Source organism: Larus michahellis, chromosome Z (genome assembly GCF_964199755.1).
Source record: "Larus michahellis chromosome Z, bLarMic1.1, whole genome shotgun sequence".
Taxonomy (NCBI): Eukaryota; Metazoa; Chordata; class Aves; order Charadriiformes; family Laridae; genus Larus; species Larus michahellis.
The window spans coordinates 54,572,319-54,598,907 of record NC_133930.1 but is presented as its reverse complement, the minus strand read 5'-3'; the positions used below and the strand labels follow the sequence as shown (position 1 = coordinate 54,598,907).

The window sequence follows — 26,589 nt, the reverse complement described above, 5'->3', positions numbered from 1 at the left end:
CACCTAACAGCAGCTGTGAAGAAATCAGCTGCTAAAAAAATACAAATTTCACAGCTATGTTACAGTCACCACTCAAATTACGGAGTAGCTGCAAATCCAGGTTCAATGTCCAGTACATTCTGGCTGTTCTGTGAATGACTGCACAACCTGAAGATGTTTACAGATCAACCTCCGAACGCTAAAACAGGAAAAGGTAATTCTTAGGTACTGTATTATCCTCGACATCACAGGTGAATTTTGTCTCTCGAGGCTCAAGCACCACTTAAAAATAGACATAAAGAAACAGACGAAAAGAAAGTTTCTGGTCAGAACACCCGCCGAGCGCAGCCTGACACACCGGAGCCACGCCAGGAAGGGTGCGGGGGAAGGATCACAGCTACGGGCAACACCTCGCCCGCTGCGCCCGGGCGCACGACGCGGGGCGGGGGGCGCAGCTGGGCGCGCTTCCTCTGGCAGCGCCGGCGCAGGCCCCGGCCTCCCCGCCCTGCCGGTCGCGGCGCGGCGGGGCGCCGGTTCCTTTGTTCCCTAGCCGTGGCGGTAGAGCTAAGGCGGCAGAGGGCTCTCCCCGAGCAGTCCCCTGACCGCCTGCCCCGCCGCGGCTACACCAGGCGGGGCAGGTCGGCCAGGGCTCCGCCGACCCCGGCCGGGCTAGAGCCGGCCCGAAGGCCAAGGCGCGGCTCGGGTGGGGGCTGGGGAGGCAGGGCGAGGCCCCCCTCTCCCACCAGAGCAGGGCCGCGGCAGTGGGGGACGCGTACGGCGCCGCGTCCCTGCCAGGTGGCCCAGCTGCGGGCGGGGGCCTGGCGGGCGGGGGCCTGGCGGCCGCAGCACTCACCCAGGTGAGGAGGCTCTCGCCGAGCTCGGCCCGCTCCAGGCTCTCCACGTTGAACATGGTGGGGCGCGGCCGAAGGGGCTAACGGCTGGGTCGGGTCGGGTCGGGTTGGGTTAGTACCGCCGGCGCCCGCCCCGCCCCGCCCCGTCCCGTCCTGTCCCGGGCAGGGCCGCGGCGTCGACACGTCACAGCGCCCTGACAGGAACGGCCTGAGCGCGCCTGCGCCGTGCGGCCGCCGCGCGGGGGCGGAGGAGACGCGACGCGACGCGACGCGGCGCCACGCGACGCCGGCGGGGGGCGGGGCCGTGGCCGTGGCCGGTGGCGAGGGTCGCGCGCGCCGGGAGCTGAGGTACCGCCGCGCGGGGCCGCGCCCCTCCCGCGCCGCTGAGGGGAAGGGGCGGGCGCGGGGGCTCCGTCCGGCCTGGCCCGGAGGGGACTGTCCTCTCCCCGCCCCGCCACAGCCGGCGGAGGGACAGGGGTTGTGGGGGGGTGGGGGGCGTGATCGGCGCCGTGGGCGTCCGCAGCGTCACTCGCGTCTCTTCCGGTCCGGCCTGGTGGTGCCTGACGCTGCCGCTGGAGGTGGCCGCGAGCGGGGGCTGGCGCTGCAGTGAGGCGAGGCGCGGGCCGCTGCGGGCCGCGGAGGCCCTTGTACGCTGCTGGGCCCCTGAGGTGTGACGGGGGCGGTGAAGCCGTCCACGGGGTTTGCCGCCTTCCCCCAGCCGTGTGTGCCTTCGGCTGTCGCCGGTGGCCGGTGGGAGCGGGGTGGGAGGGTCTCTGGCAGGGCCGCGGGGGATCTGCAGCAGCACCCCGAGCCCCGGCTGTCCCTGGCTTCGGTGGCGTGGGCTTGTGAGGAAGCTGCACCCACAGACATTCTCTTGCTAGTAAGTAATACGGCTTGGCTTATGGAAGGAGCCGCCTCTACAAGGTTTTCCTCTCCTTTTGGGAGTAGAAAATGACATTAACTTTGTCTCAGCAAAACTCTGCTGTAGTAAAAATTAACATAAAATAAAAGTTACTTACTTAGCATTAGCTGCAGGTAATTCAATTAATTTTTACTATCAAAGACAAAGTGTGTGTTTCATGCATGGATAGAGTGGTTTTGCATCCTTACTGCCCCAGCCAGAGTAGCTCTCCATCATGCTGCAACGGGGTTGCCCGAAGAGTTCAAGAAGCTCCTCAGTAGTCAGTTGAATTTTGGCCCATCCAAAGTTTGCAATGAGAATATCGGGTGTTAGAATAAGCTGTACAGTTCCCGTCAATTAGCAACTGGCCTGACTTGCGACAACATGGAGTAGCAAGCACAGCGTGCTGATAACAGTTCAGAGTCGGATAAACAACTGAGAAAGGCAGGGTTGCAGATCTAGTAACTGTCACTTTGTTCCTATTTTCTCACAGTTCTTTCGTTAAATAAGTTACTAGCATGCACATCCTACTAACCCATGGAGTCTTTCTTTATGTCAGCCTGTTTTGAATTAAAGTGTGTTGTAAAAGCTATGAAAATTCTCAAGTTTTCCCAGTGAAGCACCTTCTCACTGATCTCATTGTACAACCTGCTGTTTCCATTTTTAAGTTATGACTTTGATCTCTCTTCATTTAAAGGTAGCTTTCACATTTGGGAATGAGTTAAAAAGTCTTAGAAAACTTTGTAAGCTGCGCAGCTATAACTTTCAGTTCCAGGTTTTAATGTGTACTTTAAGCTACATGCTTGGTACTTTTGACAATGTTTTCACAGGTATATTTCAGTGTTTAAGGTTTTTCTGGCACATCTTCCTTGATGTACCCATTTCCCACTCTGCTTTGCCTGTTGTGGTGATGTCTATTTCATGGAGGCAAATAAATACAGTAATGCTTTTTGTGTTGCTGTCTATTTTAGATGTGAGGCTGTATGTGGAAGCATTGCTTTCTACAACAAAGAATTCTTCGGTACTTTTCTTAGAAGAGATTTAAAGCCTTTTCATTCATAGCTGAAGTATTACCATATTTCAGTAAACGTTCAGTAAACAAATACTTCAGTAACATATTTCAGTAAAAAAGACATAATTTCCTTTCTCTTCTTGTCTGATCAGAAAAGTCAGATATCCAAACTGAAGGCATTGGCAGGCTCTTTCTCATGTTCCTATCTGCATATAAATGCAGTTCTATCCTCTGTTTTTTGTTAGAACTCTATACCTTTTGGTATGCTTTAGCCTTTTAAAGCAGTCGAAGACCTTGTCGGGGATTGTTTTACACAGGTCATGGCATCACCCAGACAAATATTCCAAATAGTAAGGCTGTACAGACCATTGAATTTGTCTTTTTTGCTTCAAGGCATCAACATAGTTTCAGGCTCATGAGAAAAAATATTGGAGGCTTTTTGTTTTCCCGGTAGGATGGTGTATTAATTTGGGATTATTTTCCCTTACAGAATTGCATCTGGAGTTTGCATCTGCAGTATTTTTAACTTTCAAAGCATGATTCCACCAGCAAAAGCAAACTATCTTTTTTCCTTTTTCCTTTTTTAACTCTTCAGGGAAAAAAATGTGCCTCAGAGACTGCTGACCTCAGACCTTGCAGAGACCTGCTTTACCAGGTAAGTGCCTCAGTTGGTCATTTCTTAAGGTATATTGAACAAAATTATTAGTTACCCACTGAAATTGCCCTCCCCCCTATTTTGGCAAGACTCCTTAGGCTTTTTCCTTTCTCTTTTGCAAAGAACATGTGTGCACATAAATGTAGTCAGCGTAGTCCTGAAAGCAGAAGTGGTTTATGAAGATATAACTGAATATGATATGGATGAGTTTGGCTACAATTTTGCTGTACCAGCTGAGCTGATTTGTGACTCCAAAGTTGCTGCTAACTAATAATAATGCTGTATTTACAGACTGCATGAAAGCCTAGTAACATATTCCCATGTCAGTTTTAACAACCTTCTCACAGAATATGTCTTGTTAATTTGTGTGTTGCTATATTTGGGATTTTTTTTAAATTTCCTGTAGTAAATGTGCTCTTTAGGTGATCTCCTGGTTTTTAAAATGTATGGAGATACTTAATACTAGAGATGTGCTTTATTCAAATAAGGCAATGCTCACAAAAATGGAAAAGTAATAAATCCTGACTCCTGAAAACCACTTTTTCTGAGTACAACATCAGTAATTTTCATTATTTCTGTTTCGTAATGTTATATATGTCTACACCGCTATTTCAAACTCCAACTTAAGTGCACTGAAGTACCTGGATAAAATGTATCAGCTCAGGATTTAGCTGATTTAGGACGTAGGCTAGTAAATGCATGCTAGAGTCCTCAATGCTGTTAATACATTTACTGTTCATCATGCATGCTTAATGCTTGGTGTTGTTAATGCTTTCTGAATGCAGTCTAGGTGTACCTTTGAGCTCTTTGTGAAGCAGAGCTCACAGTTTGCTGGTTCAAATCCATTCACAAAGTCCAATTCTCAACCACAGAGAGTGGCCATGACCTGCTGCTACCTTGAAGTAGGAAGTAATTGTCCAAATTCTGATGAGAGAAGTCTCAATTATTGCCCGACATTTAAGAATTTATCTGTATTTTGGTTATTTATGTCTGGTTTTCTCTTAAATTAAACACTGAATTTATGCCTTAGATATTTCAATATAAGTTAATATGCATGCAGGGAGTGGGTTACAGAATAAATGCACTCTATTTTATCAAATCATAGAATCTTCATGGTTGGAAAGGACCTTTGAGATCATCAAGTCCAACCATACACACCAAAACAAAAAAACCCTACAATCTTTGTCACTAGAGCATGCCCTGAAGTGCCAAATCTACACGTTTCTTAAATACCTCTAGGGATGGTGACTCAACCACCTCCCTGGGCAGGCTGTTCCAGTGCCTGTCCACTCTTTCAGTAAAGTCTTCCTAATATCTAATCTAAACCTCCCCTGCCGCAACTTCAGACCGTTTCCTCTGGTCCTGTCATTATTCACTTGGGAGAAGAGGCCAACACCCACCTCTCTACAACCTCCTTTCAGGTAGTTGTAGAGGGCAATGAGGTCTCCCCTCAGCCTCCTCTTCTCCAAACTAAACATGCCCAGCTCCCTCAGCGTCTCCTTGTATGACTTGGTCTCCAGACCCCTCACCAGCCTGGGAGCTCTCCTCTGGACACGCTCCAGTGCTTCAATGTTCCTCTTGTACAAAGGGGCCCAGAACTGAACACAGTACTCGAGGTGAGGCCTCACCAGTGCCGAGTACAGAGGCACAATCACTTCATAGAATCATAGGGTTGGAAGGGACCTCTGGAGATCATCTAGTCCAACCCCCCTGCCAGAGCAGGGTCACCTAGAGCAGGTTGCACAAGAACGCGTCCAGGCGGGTTCTGAATGTCTCCAGAGTTGGAGACTCCACCACCTCTCTGGGCAGCCTGTTCCAGTGCTCTGCCACCCTCAAAGTAAAGAAGTTCCTCCTCATGTTTAGGTGGAACTTCCTATGCTCAAGTTTGTGCCCATTACCTCTTGTCCTGTCCCCCGGCACCACTGAAAAGATCCTGGCCCCATCCTCCTGACACCCACCCTTTAAGTATTTGTAAGTGTTGATAAGATCCCCCCTCAGCCGTCTTTTTTCCAGACTGAAGAGACCCAAATCCCTCAGCCTTTCTTCATAAGAGAGGTGTTCCAGTCCCCTAATCATCTTGGTAGCTCTCTGCTGTACCCTCTCCAGCAGTTCCCTGTCCTTCTTGAACCGGGGAGCCCAGAACTGGACACAGTACTCCAGGTGCGGCCTCACCAGGGCAGAGTAGAGGGGGAGGATGACCTCCCTCAACCTGCTGGCCACACTCGATGCACCCCAGAATGCCATTGGCCTTCTTGGCCACGAGGGCACATTGCTGACTCATGGTCATCCTGTTGTCCACCAGGACTCCCAGGTCTCTTTCCACAGAGCTGCTCTCCAGCAGGTCAGCCCCTATCCTCTACTGGTGCAGGGGGTTATTCCTCCCCAGGTGCAGCACCCTACACTTGCCCTTATTGAATTTCATAAGGTTCCTCTTTGCCCAACTCTCCGGCCTGTCCAGGTCTCTCTGTATGGCGGCACAGCCTTCTGCTGTGTCAGCCACCCCTCCCAGCTTTGTGTCATCAGCGAACTTGCTGAGGGTGCACTCTGTCCCCTCATCCAGGTCATTGATGAATATATTGAAGAGGACTGGACCCAGTACTGACCACTGGGGAACACCACTCATCACTGACCTCCAACTAGACTCTGTGCCCCTAATCACTACCCTCTGAGCTCTGTCTTTCAACCAGTTTTCAATCCACCTTACTGTCCATTCATCAAGCCCACTCTTCCTAAGCTTCCCAGTGAGGATGCTGTGGGAGACCATGTCGAACGCCTTGCTCAAGTCAACATAGACCACATCTACTGCCCTCCCTTCATCTATCCATCCAGTCATGCCATCATAGAAGGCTATCAGACTAGTCAGACAAGATTTCCCCTTGGTGAATCCATGTTGAGTACTTCTGATAGCTTTCTTTTCCTCCACATGCCTTGAGATGACGCCCAGAACGAGCTATTCCATCATCTTCTCAGGGATGGAGGTGAGGCTGACCGGCCTGTAGTTTCCCAGCTCCTCCTTCTTGCCCTTTTTACAGACTGGAGTGACACTGGCTTTCCTCCAGTCCTCAGGCACCTCGCCTGTTCTCCAGGACCTTTCAAAGATGATGGAGAGCGGCCCAGCAATGACTTCCACCAGCTCCCTTAGCACTCTCGGGTGCATCCCATCGGGGCCCATGGACTTGTGAATATCTAATTGATCCCTCATTCGATCCTCCTCAACCCAAGGGAAGTCTTATTCTTTCCCTGTTACTTCCCCCAATGCCTGGGACTCCTGAGGGCTGGGCTGAACAGTAAAGACCGAAGCAAAGAAGGCATTCAGTAACTCCACCTTCTCTGCGTCCTCCATCACCATGGCTCCTGTTTCATTCAATAGTGGGCCCACAACTTCTCTGGTCTTCCTTTTGGTTCCAATATACTTGTAGAAGCCCTTCCTGTTGAGCTTAACATCTCTGGCCACGTTTAATTCCAAGGCGGCCTTGGCTTTCCTTGTCTCATCCCTGCATGCTCTGGTGGCATTCTTGTAATCCTCCCAAGGGGTCAGTCCCTTATTCCATTTATTGTAGACTTCCTTCTTCTACTTGAGCTTTTTCAGAAGTTCCTCGCTCAACCATGCAGGTCTCCTGCGTCCCTTGGCCAATTTCTTTCTCTTAGGGATGCACCGATCCTGAGCTTGGAGGAAGTGGTCTTTGAATATCAGCCAGCTTTCTTGAGCCCACGGGATCTCTCCAAGCAGTTTCTTGAAGAGGTCAAAGTTAGCCCTCCTGAAACCCAAGGTTGTAATTTTACTTCTTGATATTTTGTGCATAGTACCCATGGTCCTGAACTCTATGATTTCATGATCACTACAACCTAGGGTGCCCCCAACCTTAATGTCCTCCACCAGCACCTCTGTGTTTGTCAGTACCAGGTCCAGAAGTACTCCTCGCCTTGTTGGCTCCTGCACCACCTGTGTCAAGAAGTTATCATCAATGCACTGGAGGAGCCTCCTGGACTGTGCATACCTGGTTGTGTGGTCTTCCCAGCAGATATCAGGGTGATTGAAGTCCCCCATTAGAACCAAGGCCTGCGATTGTGAGGCTATCTTCAGCTGTCTGTAGAAAGCCTCATCAGCTTCCCCATCCTGATCAGGTGGCCTGTAATAAACACCCACAACAGTGTCCCTCATATTTGCCTGCCCCTTAATCCTTACCCATAAGCTCTCAACCCTCTTGTCATCCACCCCTAGTGAGCGCTCTGTGCATTCCAAATGGTCTCTCACATAGAGTGCAATTCCACCAAATTCCACTTCCCTACTCCTGCTGGCCACGCTGTTCCTGATACAAGCCAGAATGCTGTTGGCCTTTTTGGCCATCTGGGCACACTGCTGGCTCATGTTAAGCTGGCCATCCACCAGCACCCCCAGGTCCTTTTCTGCCAGGCAGCTTTCCAGCCACTCTTCCCCAAGCCTGTAGCGTTGCTTGGGATTGTTGTAACCGAAATGCAGGATCCGGCACTTGGCCTTATTAAACATCATACAGTTGGCCTTGGCCCATCGATCCAGCCTGTCCAGGTCCCTCTGTAGAGCCTTCCTACCCTCAAGCAGATCAACACTCCCACCTAGTTTAGTGTCATCTGCAAATTTACTGAGGGTGCGGTCAATCCCCTCATCCAGATCATTGATAAAGATATTAAACAAAACTGGCCCCAAAACAGCCCTGAGGAACACCACTGGTGACTGGCCACCAAGAGGATTTCACCCCATTAATCACAACTCTCTGGGCACAGGCATCCAGCCAGTTTTTAACCCAGCGAAGAGTACACTTGTCTATGCCATGGTTCACCAGCATCTGCAGGAGAATGCTGTGGGGGATGGTGTATGCTTTTTTAGTATGCTTAAGTTCTTAAGAGTTGATTTCTATTATGTAAAATGGGTCAATCTTATTAGAAACAAATGAATTGATGCAAATGAAACTTTTTTTTCCGTTCCTTTTACCATGGAAGAAAATTTCGAGGACTTAAAGCCTTTATGATCTTAAAAAAATGTGATACTTAATAATAAAATAATTAAAAAGTATTTTACTAGTTGGAGAGGAGTTTGTTTATCCTGGAAAACATACAATCTCTACAAATTAAGCAGCATTTTTAAGGGGGAGTAATGCTTCTGCAGGCAAAAGGTATTACAGGTTCTGACTTACACCCTGGCCCACCACCACTGTCTTAATTTTATAATTTTTTCAAGCACTGAGGTTGGTTGTCAGTACTGCATCAAGAAGAAAATACTCAAAATTAAGTAAAAAAAAAAAAAAAGAAAAAAAGAAGAAAATAAAAAAACCACCACAAAAGCTGAACTGCTGTTCTCATCCACTTTACTCACAGCCCATCCCTGAAAGGACACATTGTTATCCAGTGTACCTTTTCATATGTTCAGTAAATTCGACTGTGCTCTCAAAGGCAATAAAATGTTGCTCTTGGTTACCAATTTGTATCTCACATCAGTATTGCTTGTGTGTTATCTCATTGTTTACTTCTCAGATGTGAAAAGAGCCTCTTTCTTCTTTTTCACTATGCTTGCATATTCCTTTGGTAGTAGGTCCTAAAATCTCTGTGGTTTTGAGAGTATATTATAATATAGTAATTCCCTGATAAAATTGGAAAAGTTCAAATACTTCAGAAAGCTACGGGGATATTCTGACTTTGGATAGTTGGCAACAAGTGTATCAGGAACAGTGTGGTGAGTAGGACTAGGGAAGTGATCATCCACCTGTTCTCAACACTGGTGAGGCCCCACCTCGAGTACTGTGTCCAGTTTTGGGCGCCTCACCACAAAAAAGACATTGAGGTGCTGGAGCGGGTCCAGGGAAGGGCAACAAAGCTGGTGAGGGGTCTGGAGAATAAGTCTTATGAGGAGCGGCTGAGGGATCTGGGATGGTTTAGCCTGGAGAAAAGGAGGCTGAGGGGAGACCTTATTGCTCTGTACAACTACCTGAAAGGAGGTTGTAGCCAGGTGGGGGTCGGTCCCTTCTCCCAGGTAACAGGCGATAGGACAAGAGGAAATGGCCTCAGGTTGTGCCAGGGGAGGTTTAGTCTGGATGTTAGGAAAAAGTTTTACACTGAAAGGGTTATTAAGCATTTTAAACAGGCTGCCCAGGGAAGTGGTTGAGGCACCATCCCTAGAGGTATTTAAAAGATGGGTACACATAGTGCTTAAAGGTATGGTTTAGTGATGGGTTTTGTCAGTTAAATTGGTGGTTGGACTAGATGATCTGAGAGGTCCCTTCCAACCTAGGCTGTTCTATGTTTCTATGATTCTATGATTGCAAATGCTGGATTATGAATCTTGGCATGGGGTGTTGTTCTAACTGTGCTGTATGTTGAACACTGAAAGTCTTCATAATACTTTTCAAATCTGAAAAATGAAGAAATAATGCATCCACACTGCTGTACGTCCGCATGCCCTCACATTTCAATGTGATTTGTATGAGTTTCCAAGAATAAAAGACACTGTAGTTGCATAGTAGTTGCACTTTTTCTGCAAAAGTTGCACTTTTTCTGCATAAGCCTGCATGAATTGTTCACACTTAACCATAGAGGACAAATGTAACTTTTCAGGCCTGCAGATTCTTATTTGAAATGTAAGTAAATTAGTGTTGCTTCCTGTCAGTGATCGCTCTCAGAAAAACTGATGATAAACAAGGTGATTTTGTGTTCAGATAGTTAGTCTGTGATGGTTTTTAGAAACAATAAATTCGATTCCTTTGAATTTCCAGGCATTTTGTGGTCACTTCAGTCTAAGGTTGTTTACATTCTCTAGCTGTCAAGACTCCTAATGCAGATAAACCTGATTCCTGTCTAAATACTGTCCTGTAAAGTCCAGCTGTAACTTAGCCTGAGTGGAACGGAGGAGTAACTCCTTGTCTTTTTTTTCCCCTTGCTGGGCAGTCATTCTTTTATTTCGTGTAGATGCCAGAATTTGAACATGAAATGAAACTGGAAATTAAATTTTGGGCTCTTTAGTTGTTGCTTTTAACCTAGGAAAAAGGCCTGACATTTTTGTCAGATTTCTAAACTTTGCAACTGGTACTTTTAACATTCTGAAGTTGATTGTATAAATGACAATTTTGATGTGAGTGTTGTTAGATGTGGTTTGGTTTTTATCCCTTAATTGGAACACAGGGTGGGGTTATCCTTTCATTTAAGAAACCTATCCCTGTTACATGGCTAAAAAGAGGAAAAATCCCAAGTATAACCAAAAATCAGTTCTCAAAATTTAATCTATTTTCAATTACTGCTTCGCCCCCCCCCCCCTCAGAAGTCGTTCTATTAACTTGGTACTTTTCTCAGAGAGATAGTATAGACAGGAATTAATTTCTTGTATAGAAGAATAGAGGCACAGCATTAAAAAGTTCAAATCTTCTTTGTAATTATTAAAAGAAACAAATGTAGCATAATTCTAGAGAGAAGAAAAATTATTTAATGTCTGAGAAGCCTGTGGTGTAGAATGCTGGTCCAAAAAGGATTATATGATGAAAAGGTATATGAAATACTGTTATTTTTGCATAACCAGACAAATGTAATGGATCAACATGAAAAGGTTGAGTTTAATACAGACCACATCAAGTTGCTATTAAATGACATCAAATTATTACCACTTACACTTTATCTGTGAGGAAGTCTGTTCTAGAAGTCTTCTCTGACATACACATAGTCCTTGTCAATGATGATTGTCTCTGAAGACTCTTCATTACATCAGTTAAGAATTAAGTCTTCTATAGCCTGCTTATTAATTGTACCAACTGAAAGAGCACCACTGCTAAACACATGTGCTGGGAGGCAAGATTCTTTAGCAGCTGTTTTAGGACTGTTAGTTACTCTGTCATGCATTCAGACCACTGGAAATGTGTTCATTGGTTGTTGTGGTTGCACCTGAAGAAACATGAACTGCAAGCTTGCAGTTCTAGGTTTTTGTGTTTGAAAATGTTCAAAACAGACTTGAGATCAGAAAATTCCTTCCTCCTGCAGTCAGACAATTTTCAAATAGTGTATTTTAGCAGTGTTATCCTTGTAGCCGTTGCTTTTTTTACATGCTAACCTAGAGGTAAGAGTAGGAGGAGATTGTTACTGTCTCTACTAAGGCTTGAGTGACTATTCTGAGAAAGTATGTATTTATCTTTTGAAGTGAAACACTTCTGTTTGTAGTTCCTAGTCTATGCAATTCGTGTCAGCTCTCCTGTGCAATGGTCTGATTCAGAAAAAGTGCTAGAGGTAATGAGGGGAATATGCTCAGCACTTGTTGGCTCTCCAGAAGCAGCAAGTAAGTTAAAACATGAACAACATGAGTCTTAAGCATCAGTAGCCCGTCTTCTCTAGAATTAGTAAGAAAAGCAGCTGGGAGAGACACTGAGGCAGGGATTCCACTCCCCCCAGTATACATCTTGGCAGTATTGGTACATTAGTGAAGACAAAGTGTTTGAGAGAGCGGCATTTTATGTAGCCAGAAAGACTGTACAGGAATTTCTTTTGGACACTTAAGTTTCTGTGAAAGTGGTTATTGGGAAAGTCATGTGTGGTAAGCGGAGTTTTGAAGCAAATACAAGTAACTGGCATTACTTTTGGGAAGGAAGAGAAGATGAGGATCTTTGTATTTCTTATTCATATTCTGCTACTAACCTTATCACCATAGTCTGGTATTTCAAGAGGAGTGCATGAGCAGAAATGAAGGCAAGCAGATATAGTGAATGTTATTAATAGTAGGTCAATAAGGTTTAAGAATGTTGTTGCAAGGAACACGCAGAGAGGGAGACAGAGCTCTATGGTGGATGTCTTGAACGCTGTTCAGGGAAACTGAGTTAACTTCGTGTGATATTGGCAATGTATGTGTTGGTTTCAGAGTGCACCAAGCAAGCAGTGACACAGGAATACTTTCAGATGTCAGTGTGAGAAACATTTGCCTTCCAAAGGTGCAGTTAAATCATCTATATATCTCTGCCACAGTGTGTATTTCGGGGAAAAAAGGGTGTAATACTTAATGGGATGAGTTGTTATTAGCATGTTGGTCTATTCTAACAGGACTGATGCAGGACAGTGGAGGAATCATCACATACCAGTTCCTTGCCATTTACTTCTGGTTTTGTACTGAGTGGTCAACCCAGAAAATGACAGTGGAACACAGTAAATCCCAGTGGACAGATTATGGTACTTAAGGAGAGAAAACATAGGATTTGAAGGTACCAGCACACTGCCTGAGACACAGTTGTGGAAAATGAGTGTCCCAGAATGATGTATTGTAAGAGAGAAGCTTCTTGAGGACTGGATATGCAAAGAAATAAAGTATATAGGTCGGGAATGTTGAGCTGAGGAGGCATCACAGCACACCTACCAGTCCAGATCCTCAGCACCAAGGAACTGCTGCTCAGAGAACTTCCACTCATGGAAGTTTAGCCTCATGGCTTTAACTATAGCAGTATAATTGTCTAACGAGTTACAGAGAGAAATGCTATACTTCCTTGTGTAGGCTCTTGTACCTACATAAGACCTTTTCACAAAGATTTGGTCTTTTATTCATTAGTATATATGAAACCTGTGTCAACCTACCTTAAACATGGCTCTTGATGAGTCACCGGTGTTCCACCTTTGGGAAAAGTTACGCTTTACAAATATTAATCGACATTTCAGTAGTTAGACTATGACACAGTTGCTTGTGTAGAGCTGTAATTAGCAAAAATTACAACTATAGTTAGAGAAATAGTAGTCACAGTTCAGATTGGAACACTGAGGATAACTTCATTTATTCTTTCACTTCATATATGCTTCATTATTTCATGTTTTTCACAGTGGAAGCCCAAAAATACGAGCACAATTGAAGGAATCTACCCTTTGTTCTCCATGAATTTTCTCTGCTCTTACGGTACTTATTATACCACTTACCCTTTTTTACAATAACATTAGAATATACCAGCTTCTCTTGCATTACTGCTACTGAGGGCAGCTCCCACAAACGTAAGGAGGCTTGGAAAAAGCTCCATAACTTGTCCATGAGAAGATCTGGAGGGTGAGAGTAGCTGTCTTATGGAAAAGATGACACTTTTATATTAGCAGTAGACTGGGGTGTTGAAATCTTGCCAGAGTAGTCACTACAGGTATCCACTAAAATCCCAATGACTTGTATTCCATTTCAATTTTGCAATTAATTCAGGACCAGGCAGCATCTGGTGATACTAGCTAGACAGCAAGATTCAAATTAAAAAATTACACACGAGCTGTGAAATAGGGAGAGATACTGTTGAAAACTTGCAAGTTTAAGGCACACACACTGGACTAGTAAGTAAAGTAAATGATACCAGTCTTACCTGACCTTATAAACTGATGCTGAGATTTTATGTCAGCTCTATATGAAAAATACTTTAATTGTGTATGGACACAGCTTCAACATGACTTTTTTGGTCATGTACCAGAGTTAGCTTCACTCCTGCTTTCATAATATTCACAGCTGTAGTTCATTTCACTTCTTAATTGCAACAGGAGTGATTTAGCAGTGTGTTGGATACTGTTTTATTTTGCCTGTCTCCAGCTGTAGGTTAATGCTGTAGGTTAAGAAATGTTAGTGTTGGCAAGTCATTCTGATTGTTGCATGTGTGAAATTAATGTAAAACAAATTAGGCTAATGAGGGAAGCCTGATAATACTCTTTTTCTTTCAAGTTTCCAACTGAAGGATGGTAATGCACAGAAAAGATAAATAAAATATAAAGTGTATCAGGTGATTCCTTTGTATCCAAAAGGGCATTTAACACCCTAAAAACAGCTGAACTCCAAATGTCCTTGTTTCTTTGTTTGCATAAGTGGTGAAAATTAGGTTTCTAAAAATTACATTGTCTCAGCCTCGCAGCAATGATGTGTTGTGAGTGAAGCTAAATTAAGCTAAAATTCTTGAAAATGCAGAGTCATTATACTTTTTTTAAATTAACTGTCCTTAGAATATGTCTAATTCAGCAATGACCTATTCATAGGCCAGTTATCTGGTAAGGATTCCCAGGTAAAGTATATGACTGATGTTTAAAAAAAATATATCTTTAGATCACAATGCAGTCGTATAACTGCCACAATGCAGTGGCGCTTGCCGCTGCGCAAGACAAATGTTTTGCAGTTCTCTGCAGCAAGCTCAGTGTCTGGTAAAAATGCATCTGTTCCCTCTTCTTTTACCATTTTTTCCCCCAGCAAAGACTAATCTGTTGCTTCAGGAATTTATTGTGCTTATGGATAGATGTGTATACCTATTATTTTATAACTATGTTTAAAATGTATGTGTGTACGTTTTATATATATATATGTATGTATGTATATGTATATATTTCTTTTTATATTTTAGAGCTGTGATGGCCAGTCACCAAGCAGAAGTTCAGAGTTTGAAGCTAGATAATGATTCAGTTATAGAAGGAATAAGTGACCAGGTACTGGTGGCAGTTGTGCTCAGTTTCACTTTCATTGCTGCTCTGGTATATACACTTTTAAGGTGAGAATATGTCGACAGGAATTAATCAACATAACTGCATTTGTAAAATTCTAACTTTCTCAACAAATTTTAGCATTGGTATGTAAAACAACTGTGATTTTGTGACATTAAGAAAATGATTCTTTGATCACTTACGCTGTTTAACTAATAGCCTAGCAGAGTTTCATAATTTAATTCACAGTTAACATGAAGTGATGCATTTCTCAAATGTGAAGTTTAACTCTTCTTTGTCTTCAGATGATCAAACTGAATAATGTTCATCATTCCTTAGGGCTGAAGATGGCTGAATTCACAGTATATATGGCTGGTGTGTCATATTTGGTTACAAAGTACAGATTTGTCAATAATGACTCCACAATTAAGATTGGATATAATCCTCTAATGTATGTTCTAATTGCAGTCTCCTTCCAAAAAAAAAAAAAAAAAAAAGAACCCCCCAAAAAAACCCAAACCTGGATAAATTGACTGATTTGTTTATAAATGAGGATGCTGGAAAACAATGGACTTTAATACACTTTCCATAAAGCACAATGTTAAGGTCAGAATTCAATAACTTCAATGGTCAAGTAATCAAAGCTTATTTTTCATTTCAGAGTTTTTCCTTGCAACCTAACAAATATCTTAGCCTATATCCTTTGGGAAAATAAGTCTGAGATTCAGATTCGCTCCTTTTTTTTTTTTTAAATGGATGTCTGTAGACTTCTGAACACAGAAGAGTTTTGACAACTAAAGGGAAGAGAACATCTAAGAAAACTCAATTTTAGTGATGCATTGACATTATGGAATTTAGTGAGGAGGATCTGTCCATATGAGAAGTATTAGCAGGATAGGAGGTATTTCAGAGCAAGCTACAAAAGAAACCAGAACTGGGAAAGCTTGATTGTACTGCACGTGTACTGCTGGTGTTCAGAACCAGGAGATAGCAAAGGAATCTAAGAAGTGTGCACTTCACCTTGCTTTTCTTTCCAAGGCTGTTTCAGTTATTCAGAGGTCTCCAAGAGTGCCTCTTTTCCCTCTGCTCTCTTGCGCTTTCTCTGCTCCTTATATTGACATTTTTAGCATTTGTGGCTTGAATTTTTAAATGTTTTAGTTTAAAAGTAAACATTTTTAAGCTTTTTAAAGGAAAGTAAGTTAGAAACATGAAAAAAAAGTGAGTGGAACAAAGGTCAGCAGTGGGCAGGAGTAGTAGGAGTTCAGTCAGGGTTGGAGTTCAGGGGGATGATACCTTGATGATGAAGTGTTACTTGGGGAGAGGGAAAAGGGCTAGTTACTAACTACCTCTGCAGTGTAATGAGCTAAATAAAAGGTTTTTCTCTGGATCCTGTTACATGCCCTTGATGGTTTATTTTATGGAGGGCCAAACAAACTCAGACTTGAAGCTTCCATACTTTGGAAGTCTGGAAGCTTGTTTACTTCTGCATTGTATGACTAACTACTGAAAGTCCCATCAGCATTGTCTTAGCTCTCCACTATGCCTTCTGTTACCTTCTGAAATTATCTGTTCAGCAGCATTTTTCCTCTACCTCCTTTGTATAGTCTCCATGAAAATCTGCAGAGTACAGTGGAAAATCTCTACAGTACAAAAAGTATAGTAATTTTTATTTATTTAGCACTGAAGGGCGAAGTGGAGGAGAAAAGGAGGATTTTCTTTTTCTTCTCTAGTTGTCTTAGGTAATACAGTGGTCTGTGTGTTCCTTATACCGTGTCCACTACCCCAGCCTCTTTGCCACCCATACTTCTGTATGCAATGTCTGAAATACTTAGGTTGGGTAGGAACAGGTCCTGGGTATGAATACATGAAAGAAGGCTTAAGGTAGTGAATAAGATTGCAGGAACTGAATAAAAAGGGAGAGTAGGCAGCAAAGAGTGTATGTTGCAGTAGATTTAAGGGGGCGGAAGTGGAATATGGAAAGAACTCTTAAGGGATAAGGTTGTTGTGCTTGTTTCCAGCAGAGAGAATTCAATGAAGCATCACATCAGGGCATGAGCTGAAGATCTCTGTGCTTTTGGTGGAGAAACTTATTAGTGGTAATTAACATATATACCAAGTTGCAGATGTTTAGTTTAGTCACTATAAGATACTTTTGCAAAGCCTGTATGTCTTCAAGGTATAAATTTTGGTAAAATACAGCCAGATTTTTTCCATCATCTTTTAAACTTGTGAGTAGGTTGTCACATTACAAATGAGACTGCAAAAATTTAGTTTATCCAACAAATTAAAGGCAGCCTGACTCACCAGTGTTTTGTATCAGAGATTCCCTACTTGTCTCAGATGACTTACCTAACCCATGTTTATGAATCTGCAGGTTTAGATCTTTTTCTGTATTTTTCTATCTCATCATATGGTTTGCTTATATGATCAAGTCAGTATTTTCAGCAGAAGTGAGATCTTAATCCTTGGAAATTAACAATCGCCATCATTGCACAGGGATACACCAGTCTATATAGGTACTGTCCCTCACTTTCCCTGTGTGAGACTGCACACTGAATGGGTAGGCAGCCTTCCTCCTCCTGGTAATGATCACTTGGTGGGACCCTTTGTGATATGCAGCACAATCTTTTCACGTCATGGGATTTTTTTGCTGAAGTTACAGAGCGCTCACACTCAGAAGTGGGGAAATTAAAAGACTCCACATCTGTTTGTTTCTGGCTTGTGATTGATAATGCCTTTAATTGCATAGCACCATACAATTTTTCAGGTTTTTTTCATTTATTTTCTCACACTGATTGCATGAGAGAAGTTATGAATTGGATATGTCTTCAGCTCTGCCTGTCCCCTCGTGGCAATTGTGCAGTGTTCTGCTGCCTCAGCATTTTATGCATAAATGACTCATGTTGTACATACTGTACCTCTATAGATCTACAAATACTCTCATGTATTAAACATGATATATGATACCAGAGTAAAGTCATATAAATCAATGCTTCAGCAGCTAATTTGCAATTAGTTGTTTCTGAAAGAATCAGAATAAACTGGCTTATAATTCACACCTTCCACTTGTGTGTGATTTGAATTGAATTTCAATATATATCAAAGTTCTGGCAAACTGAAGGTGCAAAATGCGTTTAAACAGGAAAATACTTTTATACACATAACATGTATGACAAACAACATGCAGAAAATCTGACTCATGGAGACCCAGGGTGGGCAAGAAGGGTTTTAATGTAAGCTTCCCATCATATAACTTTCATATATATGACACCCACATTAGCATTAAATAAATTTACTTTTTACAGATAACCATGTAGTTATTAGTATGAAAAATAATTAATATGAAATTAGTATGAAAAATATAGTATGAAACAGAAAAATTTGTCTGGTCCTTTTTGAAGAAAGAATGAAAGAGACAAAATGTTAAAGGTGTCAGTAATGCATTATTATGATTGCCCACATCAAATGAAGGAAAATATTGCAGAAGCTCCTAGAGCCACTGAGGAAATTATGTAGATAGAACTGCAACCAGAAAATTTCCTAAGAATTCATCCAGTCCAGCTCTCAGCTCTGACAGAGGATCACTTTGCCTAGATCATCCCTGGAAGCAGGGCAACCTGTTATTTGATTTAACTTTTAGTCAAAGATAGATCACAATACCCTAAGGTAACCTTTTCTGATTTTGTACACTTAGTGTTGAGAAATGTTTTTCCACCAACCTTAGATGACTGTGGGAAATAATTGCTCATATTTATAGAATGAGAGCCTTATCCTGTCCCCTTTTCCCTCCATGAGAGGTCTTCTATATGAACTGACATTTCTTTGCTCTTTCTGTAGTGTTTAAAAATCATGGCCAGTAGTTTTCATTCTCTTCTGAACTTCCTTCAACTTCTCTATGTGTTGTTACGCATTTAGCCCAAAACGGAAGCAGAATCCAGCTGAGACCTTCAACAGTGCTGAGCAGAAAGTTGCACACATGTTGAGTTAATGCTGGCTGAAATCCATATGAATAAATAAAGCATAAAAATTCAGAGTTTTGAATATGATGCCGTTGACTTGTATTTATTTTAACTCAGCACCTCTTAATGTCATCATCATTTTTAATTCTAATTTTGTTCCTATTGTGCTTTTGAATTTCAAACTTCTGATATATCCAGCCTTCTTTCTTCAGTGAGTCCCTTCCCTATGATTCCCCTTGGCATCTCTAACCTGTAGTTTTCTTGCCTGTAGAGTCTTTCTTTTTAAAGAGGGATTTAAAAAGAATGATTTCTTTTTATATCCAGTCTGCTGATAGTTACATAAATTCAACGTTCTAAATGTAAGAGTTTGCCTACCCCTTCTTATGTAAATGTTATGTCTTAATCTTTCATGTAACAGATAAAATTGAAATAATTGGATTTTTCAACTCTATAACTTAGGCAGTGAGTGAAAAAAATAAGAAATTTGTGAGTAGACCAACAATATAAAAACTAGCAGGGGAGTCAAAAATTAAAAATATTTCTTTATGAGTAATATAAAAGCTTTCAAGCAAGTTGATTTTTTGCACGTTAATGGCTTAATTTTGTTACAGATGAAAATATAGTTTTAACATGATTTAACGATTGATTATGGAGTCTCTCTGAAAAGTCTTCCTGCTGCTGTAAAACTTTAAGTGTCCAGACTAACTTTAGGATCTAGAATAAATGTCCTGTTTCCTTAATTATTTGTGTACTTCCTTTAAAACCCTTTATAGCGGGAAAGAATTATTTTTTGCCCTTTGTCCAAGTTTCTTTTTTTTCAATCCGTTATTTTTCAGTGTTGGGTCACGGTGTTCAGTTTTTCTTATTGCTTATATTACCTTTTACAGAAGTGAACATCAGAACATACACCCAGAAAATCAAGAGCTAGTGCGAGCTCTTCGTCAGCAGCTTCAAACTGAGCAGGTGCTGTGCTACGTGTTTGCATCATTCAACTATCTGGTTTGGGGTAGCATTGACTTCTCTGAGGTTCTGGAAGAAGCTGGTCTTGAAAGTTATAGAAGCTTACTTACTATACAGAGGCATCCTTGAAATTTATCAAGTAACGGGATAAAGTAGGCTTTTTTTTTTTATGGATAAATTAAGTAATTAAAATGAAATACTTGGCTGGTTCTTTTTTTAAACAATTTTTTGCCACAAGGTGGAGTATCTTAGATTATGTTGTGTGCTTCCTGCAATGTTCCTGGGAATTTAGTGGTAAAGGAAAGGAAATCTGGAGTACAGCTTGCTGCCACAGGACAGGGGTTAGATGTTTAGACTGATAGTCTGTGTGTAGCAGAACAACAGCACAGCAAGAGCCAGGCAACAAGGATTGACAGAGAGAAACTTTTTATCAAAGCCTCTAGTGACAGGGCAAGGGGCAGTGGTTTTAAACTGGAAGAGATTAGGTTTAGATGGGACATAAGGAAGAATTTTTTTACAATGAGGGTGATGAGACACTGCGCCAGGTTGCCCAGGGAAGTTGTGTATGCCCCGTCCCTGGAAGTGTTCATGGGCAGGGCTTTAAACAACCTGACGTAGTGACAGATGTCCCTGCCTGTGGCAGGGGAGTTTGACTATATGATCTTTAAAGCTCCTTCCAACCCAAAACATTCTATGGTTCTGTGATTGCATCCAGTTCCAACACGTAAGGGAAAGGCTGGAAGAATCTAGGCCAGATTAGTGGAAATTGCTGAGTCCCAGCCCTAGAATGAAAAGCCATACTTTTGGAGAGTATTGAGGACAGTGTTTCATCACAGTACTTCTTGAAATAATAACAGATTCTTAACTGCAGTGCATATTTATGTGTAAGACAAATTTGGCAAAATGGAGAGTAAAACCATTTCATGGCAGTGACATACACAAGCTGATGTCTATGCCTGGGCTTGGGACCAGTAAATACTGCAACTGGTAAGCAATTTAGTTACCTGGCTCTGGACAGAACTACTTGGGATAATGAAGGAACAGTCTAGATCTGAGTTGTTATTCATGCTTCAGCATGTCTAACCTAACTTAATGTGAAGGACCAAGGAGGTTCTTTCTTTGTGGTCTTTAACTGGATTGAAGCACACGCTTACATAACAGATGAAAGGAAAATAATGGCCTTGTCCCAAGAAGAACTGGCTTGGTGAATGAGTTTTTTCATTTCAGTGTGTTTGATTTTTGGATTTAAATATATTTCTCTTTCATTTCACATAATTTTTGCATTTGACTGTTGTACTTCTAGTAAATGAACACTGGATTTATTGCTATTTTTTTAAACTCAGTAGACTTATATAAAAATAGTATGTCTAACACTTTGCATCACTCTTCTGTTCTAGCAGGATGCTTCTGCTGGTGATAGACATCGCTTCTACACAGATATGTCCTGTCCAGTGTGTTTGCAACAGGCTACATTTCCTATAGAAACAAACTGTGGACATCTCTTCTGTGGTAAGCAAGAAAGGCCCCAAGCTGCAAAGATAAAACCAGAACAGAAATACAAAGATAAAATCAGAACAGAGACACAAACTTTTGGCACTAGTACAGCCACCCTAATGCAAAGCTTTGTTTGATTTTAACTGCTTATCTTCTAGTCTGCATTAGAAGTAATTTTTATACAAAATGTTGAGAAAATACATTTGTGAATAAACAGTTATTGTGAGTGTGCGGCATTTTTTTCTATGCTATCAGGATTGAAACTGCTGTTAATTTAAAAGCGTCAAGGACAGAGAGTATAATTCATTTCCTGTTAATAAAAAACGGAATATGCTGAAAAACACCTGGAAGTATGCCATTTAAAAAACCTGGTTTAGAAAGAGTTAAAAATTCAGCTTGGTGTTATCTTTATCTCAGAGTGTTTTGGGTTTTTTTCTTGAAAGTCATGAAGAATTAAGTTCACAATGCTTAAAGTGTTTGCCTTTTTTTTTTTGAAACCCAGCTATTCAAATTTATATATAAACACCCTATGTTGCATTTTGCTTCCTCTTCTTCAGGTTCCCAGCAGGATTTTTCACTGCATTCATCTAGTTTTATGGAGTACATAGTGCATACCATGCCTAGTCATTTAAACGCAGAAATTTACAAGTTTGGAAAAGAGCTGAAGCATTCAGATTTTTGTGTATTCCTTCATCTGTTGAAAGTCTAATAGTAAAGCCAGGGTTTTAGGATAAATTTAACATCTCTTGACATTTTTGTCACTTCTGAATTTTAAACTGGTAAATTTTTTAATTATTTGCTTCTTCAGTTAATGGTTAAGAAGTTTTATATCTTTTCAGGAAATAATACCTTAAAATTAATTATGCAGCTGAACCCTATTCAGGATTTTTCTCATTAGTAGCATTGATTTCAAACACATAGGTTCTTGTTGTCTTCAGTGAATGCTGTATACAAAATTACACCACAAAAGGTAGATTTAACCTAACTGCTTGTACACTTCTGTTGTTTTCCTTGGTGTGTAATGTATTATTTCATGCAACAGATGTTTCAATTCAGAAGTTCAAATGTCTGTAAATTACCTTCATCAGGTTCCTGCATTATTGCCTACTGGAGGTATGGCTCATGGCTTGGTGCCATCCGTTGTCCAATCTGCAGACAAACGGTAATATTTTAAGTAATCACAGACCTAGTAGTTTGGCTATGTAGTATAGCCAAACTTATATTGAATTGCATTTATATTTGAATTGCAATAGTGAGACTGACAGAAAAAGAAGTCTGAGAAGCTGAAAGAATATGGACATGCAAGATGTAGATGGTGGACATTAAGGCTTTTTGAACTTTTTGCTTTGCCAAATGGCTCCAAAAATACAGATTGTTCCTGCTACTCAAATTTTAGTGAACAGCACTGATAACAGCCATTTTTTTCTGTAAAGGAGTATATGAAAACAGAAAATTCTAAGACCTAAACTATGATTCTTCCGTGCTTTCTGTTTGGGATGTGATACAACTTCTTTACCAGCACTTGCATCTGAAAGACCTGGCTGTTGTGAAAGACTGCCAGTAGGCAGGATACTACTGGTTTCTGAGAAGTACCCCCTCCTTTCCTTGTCTCCCTGCCAAAAAAACCTACCCATGTCAATTTCTTATTTTGTCCCTATTTTTAGTTTGTATGTATTATTAATTTGAGCTTTGTAGAGCAAGCATTAACTTACTTCCTACGCAACTTACTTGCATTGTCAGTTTGAAATATGTCCCTGCAAGTTGTTAACACTTAGGAATCTCTGAGTCTTATAGCATATGTTTTAACAAAAGTACATCTTTATTTTAACAGTGCACAACCTACGGAGCTAGTAACTTCTGATGTATTATATAACATGTTTCACGCCCTTGCCCATACATTATATCCTGCTTTGATTATGTGTATCAGCAGGACAAATGACTGTAAGAACACAGAGGAAGGAAAGAAAAATAGGTACAACTAGAGAAAGAATGAGTATATTTAGAGTGTAGCCAGTGAGGAGAGAGACACAAAAAATAAAGGTGAAAAACATGGAGAAGCGGAAAATAAGTGATTTTTTTTTTTTAGTGTCTCTTCTTACATAGATATTCTTATACCTTCCTCTGAGGTAAATTGGGCGATACTGGTTGCATGATTATGCATTCCTTCTCACCCTGTAAAGTAGGAACAGTAAGGTCTGATTTATAAATGGGGGATGGCAGTATGTACCCACGAACAACATGAATCTTACAGAAGGTTTGTGGCAGGGCTAGGACTTTAATTGAGATCTGCTAATGCTATCATTTGCTAAATGTGACTGCTGCACAGATAAAAGATATATATTTTGTGGCCAGGTACAGAGGCAGCTGTTGAGGACTATAATAATTTAAAGTGCTGTGCATTTGCTGTTTCCTGTGATAATCTGCATTTTATACCTGACCATTGCTTCCAAATGCAAGTCTCAAGTTCTCAGAAACTCCTATACAGAACGATAGCATAAGATATATGTGAATATGACCTTACATATTTTTCTGTGTTTGCATGAAAGTTAATGCAGAACATAGCAGAATTCTCTGTGCTTACAAAAGACCTGAAGGTTAATATACTTTTTCTGTTAACTTATTCTGTATTATTATCCTTGGTCTTGATATGAATGTCCATGTTGAAAAGTACGAGTTTTGCTTCTTGTTTGCTGAAATGCAAGGCCGTTCTAAAGATGTAAGAAAGGTGGCCTCATCGGTTGCTTTATTTGATTTTCAGTTTAAGAAACAAAACTATATTAAATTGGTAAATTAACTTTATTCTCCAAGTCATGTCACCCTTCTGAAACATAAATCACTTAGGTGTTTAGAAAATTTACCGTCAGCCTCTCTTAGAAGGAGGGTTCTTATGCTTGTTTTTAACAATCTTTTAAAAAATTAATATTCTGTAAAGATTTGTAAGCAATGAATTTGTTAAAACTTAGCAGCAGTATCCATAGTTTTCATTTTATTTTGCTACTGAATATTCAACTAAAACAAAGATTGTTCTATGTAGTTAACTGAAGATTACTGTTTTCATTTATACTTCACAATGCCTGCATTTAAAAGACAGTTGCACATGTAACAAAATCTCCCTGCTGTGCCCAGGTAACATTGTTTTTACCACTCTTTGGTGAAGATCAGCAGGATGCAACCCAGGTATTTCAAGATGTTAATGATTACAATCGGAGATTCTCAGGACAGCCCAGATCTGTAAGTTTTGTGTAAATTTGGGTGGGAAACAGTGATTTTAGGGGAGATTAACAGCATTTTTGTGATCTTTTTCTTTCCTTCTTTTTTTTTTTTTTCTGGGATATGAATTTTCTATTCATGATGCTTAAGGACTGGGCATGTTTTTCTTAGGAAATTCATGTTTATTTCCTTAGGAAATTCACACAGTTAGGGTAGGCCCACGACCTTGAAAATGTTTATTTGTGATTTGTGGAAATGTATGGAAACTTACATTTTTGTTGTGAGAACTGCTAATAAGTCTTGAGTTCCCTATTCATATGTAAAGCTGTTTTTTAATTTTGACTTGTTAATTTGAAAGGATTAATAATTAGTCAGTAGAAATACTTAACAAAATACATGACCTACAAAAAAGAGTATTCACTTGATTGATCTCTTTACATTGATTAGAAGATTATTTTCCCCCAAGATTATGTTACAGTCTTTATTCTGCTCTCTGAGTGAAGAAAACAGGATTTTTTGATAAATAGCTAAGAGAGATGGTTGAAGTTCTATGAACTTCAAAAATTCAGCCCTGTGAGCCTGTCTTCTATGTGCATGTTCTGATTCGCAAGGTGAAATGCGAAATGCGTACTAGCAACTTCCCTACTTGTCTTCATCTGTTCATTGGATTTGGATATAGTAACAAAACATTAGCAAGAAAAATGTACAGTCCAATGAGACAAAAGAGGTGTGAGCTAGCGTTATTTTCTTTCATGTTCTAAACTGTGAAACAGTTACACTTTAGGTCCAAAACAGATTGAAACTACCTTTCTCTGTGGGCTCTGTGTCTAGTCCCCAGTAACCTGTCTGAGGTCTTGCCAGAAGTCTGCATTAAAGCCCTAATCAGACTAGATAAATTGTCTTTGATCCAGGAATTCTTGTCTTAACTGTTTTTTGCTTTAATTCTTAGAAACTAAAGTTGTAATGTACTAGTAGAAACTTCGGACTAAAAAAAGACCCATTTAGCATGGGCTTGTTGCTAAAGCAAAATATTAACTTCTGGTTTCTTTCTCCATAGATTATGGAAAGAATTATGGATCTGCCCACTTTATTGCGGCATGCTTTCAGGGAGATGTTTTCCGTTGGGGGCCTCTTCTGGATGTTTCGTATCAGAATATTCCTCTGCTTGCTTGGAGCCTTGCTCTACCTGGCTTCACCTCTGGATTTTCTTCCTGAAGCCCTCTTTGGCATTCTGGGGTTCTTGGATGATTTCTTTGTCATTTTCCTTTTGCTGATATATATCTCTATCATGTACCGAGAAGTGGTAACACAGCGGCTGAATAGATGAAGTGGACAAAAATGACCCAAATGCAGAGGTGGTTGTGGAATGTTTTAAAAAGAGAACTATAACATAAGTATGATGTAGGAAGGCGCCTGTGTACAGTTTCAGTAGTTAAAATTTCATAGCTGGTCATCTTACACAAATATGAAAGGTTAGTATGTGGTGATTTTAACTGGAATCTTTAATTTGTGTATTACATACGCTTCATAATGATGAGGGTAGTTTTATAATATAATAAACTACCTTCATCGACTTCCACCTGATGAACAACTGTATGTAATCAAAGCAGAAAACACCTTTTTTGGTGTGTGGTTTGTGAAAAACAAGTTCTAATAAAGGACTTCTAATAAAAAAAACATTTGGGTAATCTAGACATGTATAAGGAAATTCAGAAATTCTTCCCAATACAGATATCACAACTAAATTGTTTATGTGTCCCTGTTGTGGGCTAGAGTTTTTTAAAATAAAAGTAGCTTTGTATGCCTCTGTGGAAGAAGAAACCCAAGGACCGCATTACAATTATCACCCTGCAGTTTGCTGTTGTCCATGTACTTCACAAAAACAAGGAGAACACCTGAATATTGCTTGAACTGCACTATGTACAGTCGCATGAAATTCGTACGATTTTATTTTTATATTTGGGAATATACACACAGTATCTGATCTAGATAGAGAAACTGGTATTATGCACACCGGACTGGTTAGTGCTCTATTTTTAAACAGGAGCATGTTTTTCCTCTTCAAGCTTACTTATTTGGTAGGTATGCATCTTGGAAGTGGGGGTTTTATGCTGCTTTGGGTCAATGCAACGTATCTGAAGGGAGAGTTTGCA

General features: G+C 41.0%; 2 protein-coding genes across 14 annotated transcripts in view; one reads left to right on the top strand and one right to left on the bottom strand.

Annotated features, from left to right (window-relative positions):
• HOOK3 (hook microtubule tethering protein 3) overlaps positions 1-1,068 on the bottom strand; it is a 96,804-nt gene extending 95,736 nt beyond the window's left edge. For 2 of the 3 annotated variants that reach the window (XM_074570919.1, XM_074570920.1), the window contains exon 1: positions 833-1,068. In XM_074570919.1, the coding sequence (XP_074427020.1) occupies positions 833-889 (57 nt within the window). In that variant the 5' untranslated portion in view covers positions 890-1,068. The remainder of the gene's footprint in view (positions 1-832) is intronic. The other variant, XM_074570921.1, reaches the window with a different exon arrangement.
• RNF170 (ring finger protein 170) lies at positions 1,066-26,248 on the top strand. Of its 11 annotated transcripts, none has more exons than XM_074570930.1 (9): positions 1,066-1,178; positions 3,339-3,398; positions 13,206-13,278; positions 14,738-14,819; positions 19,660-19,735; positions 21,133-21,241; positions 22,315-22,388; positions 24,353-24,457; positions 25,494-25,763. In XM_074570930.1, exons 6-9 carry the CDS (start codon positions 21,172-21,174, stop codon positions 25,761-25,763), a joined length of 519 nt encoding a protein of 172 aa, XP_074427031.1. In that variant the 5' UTR covers positions 1,066-1,178; positions 3,339-3,398; positions 13,206-13,278; positions 14,738-14,819; positions 19,660-19,735; positions 21,133-21,171. The 11 variants fall into 11 exon arrangements, with proteins under 11 accessions (XP_074427031.1, XP_074427029.1, XP_074427025.1 ...); XM_074570928.1 differs by having other exon boundaries at positions 14,738-14,881; XM_074570924.1 differs by having other exon boundaries at positions 14,738-14,881; positions 21,130-21,241.
• Positions 26,249-26,589: the final 341 nt, after the last annotated feature.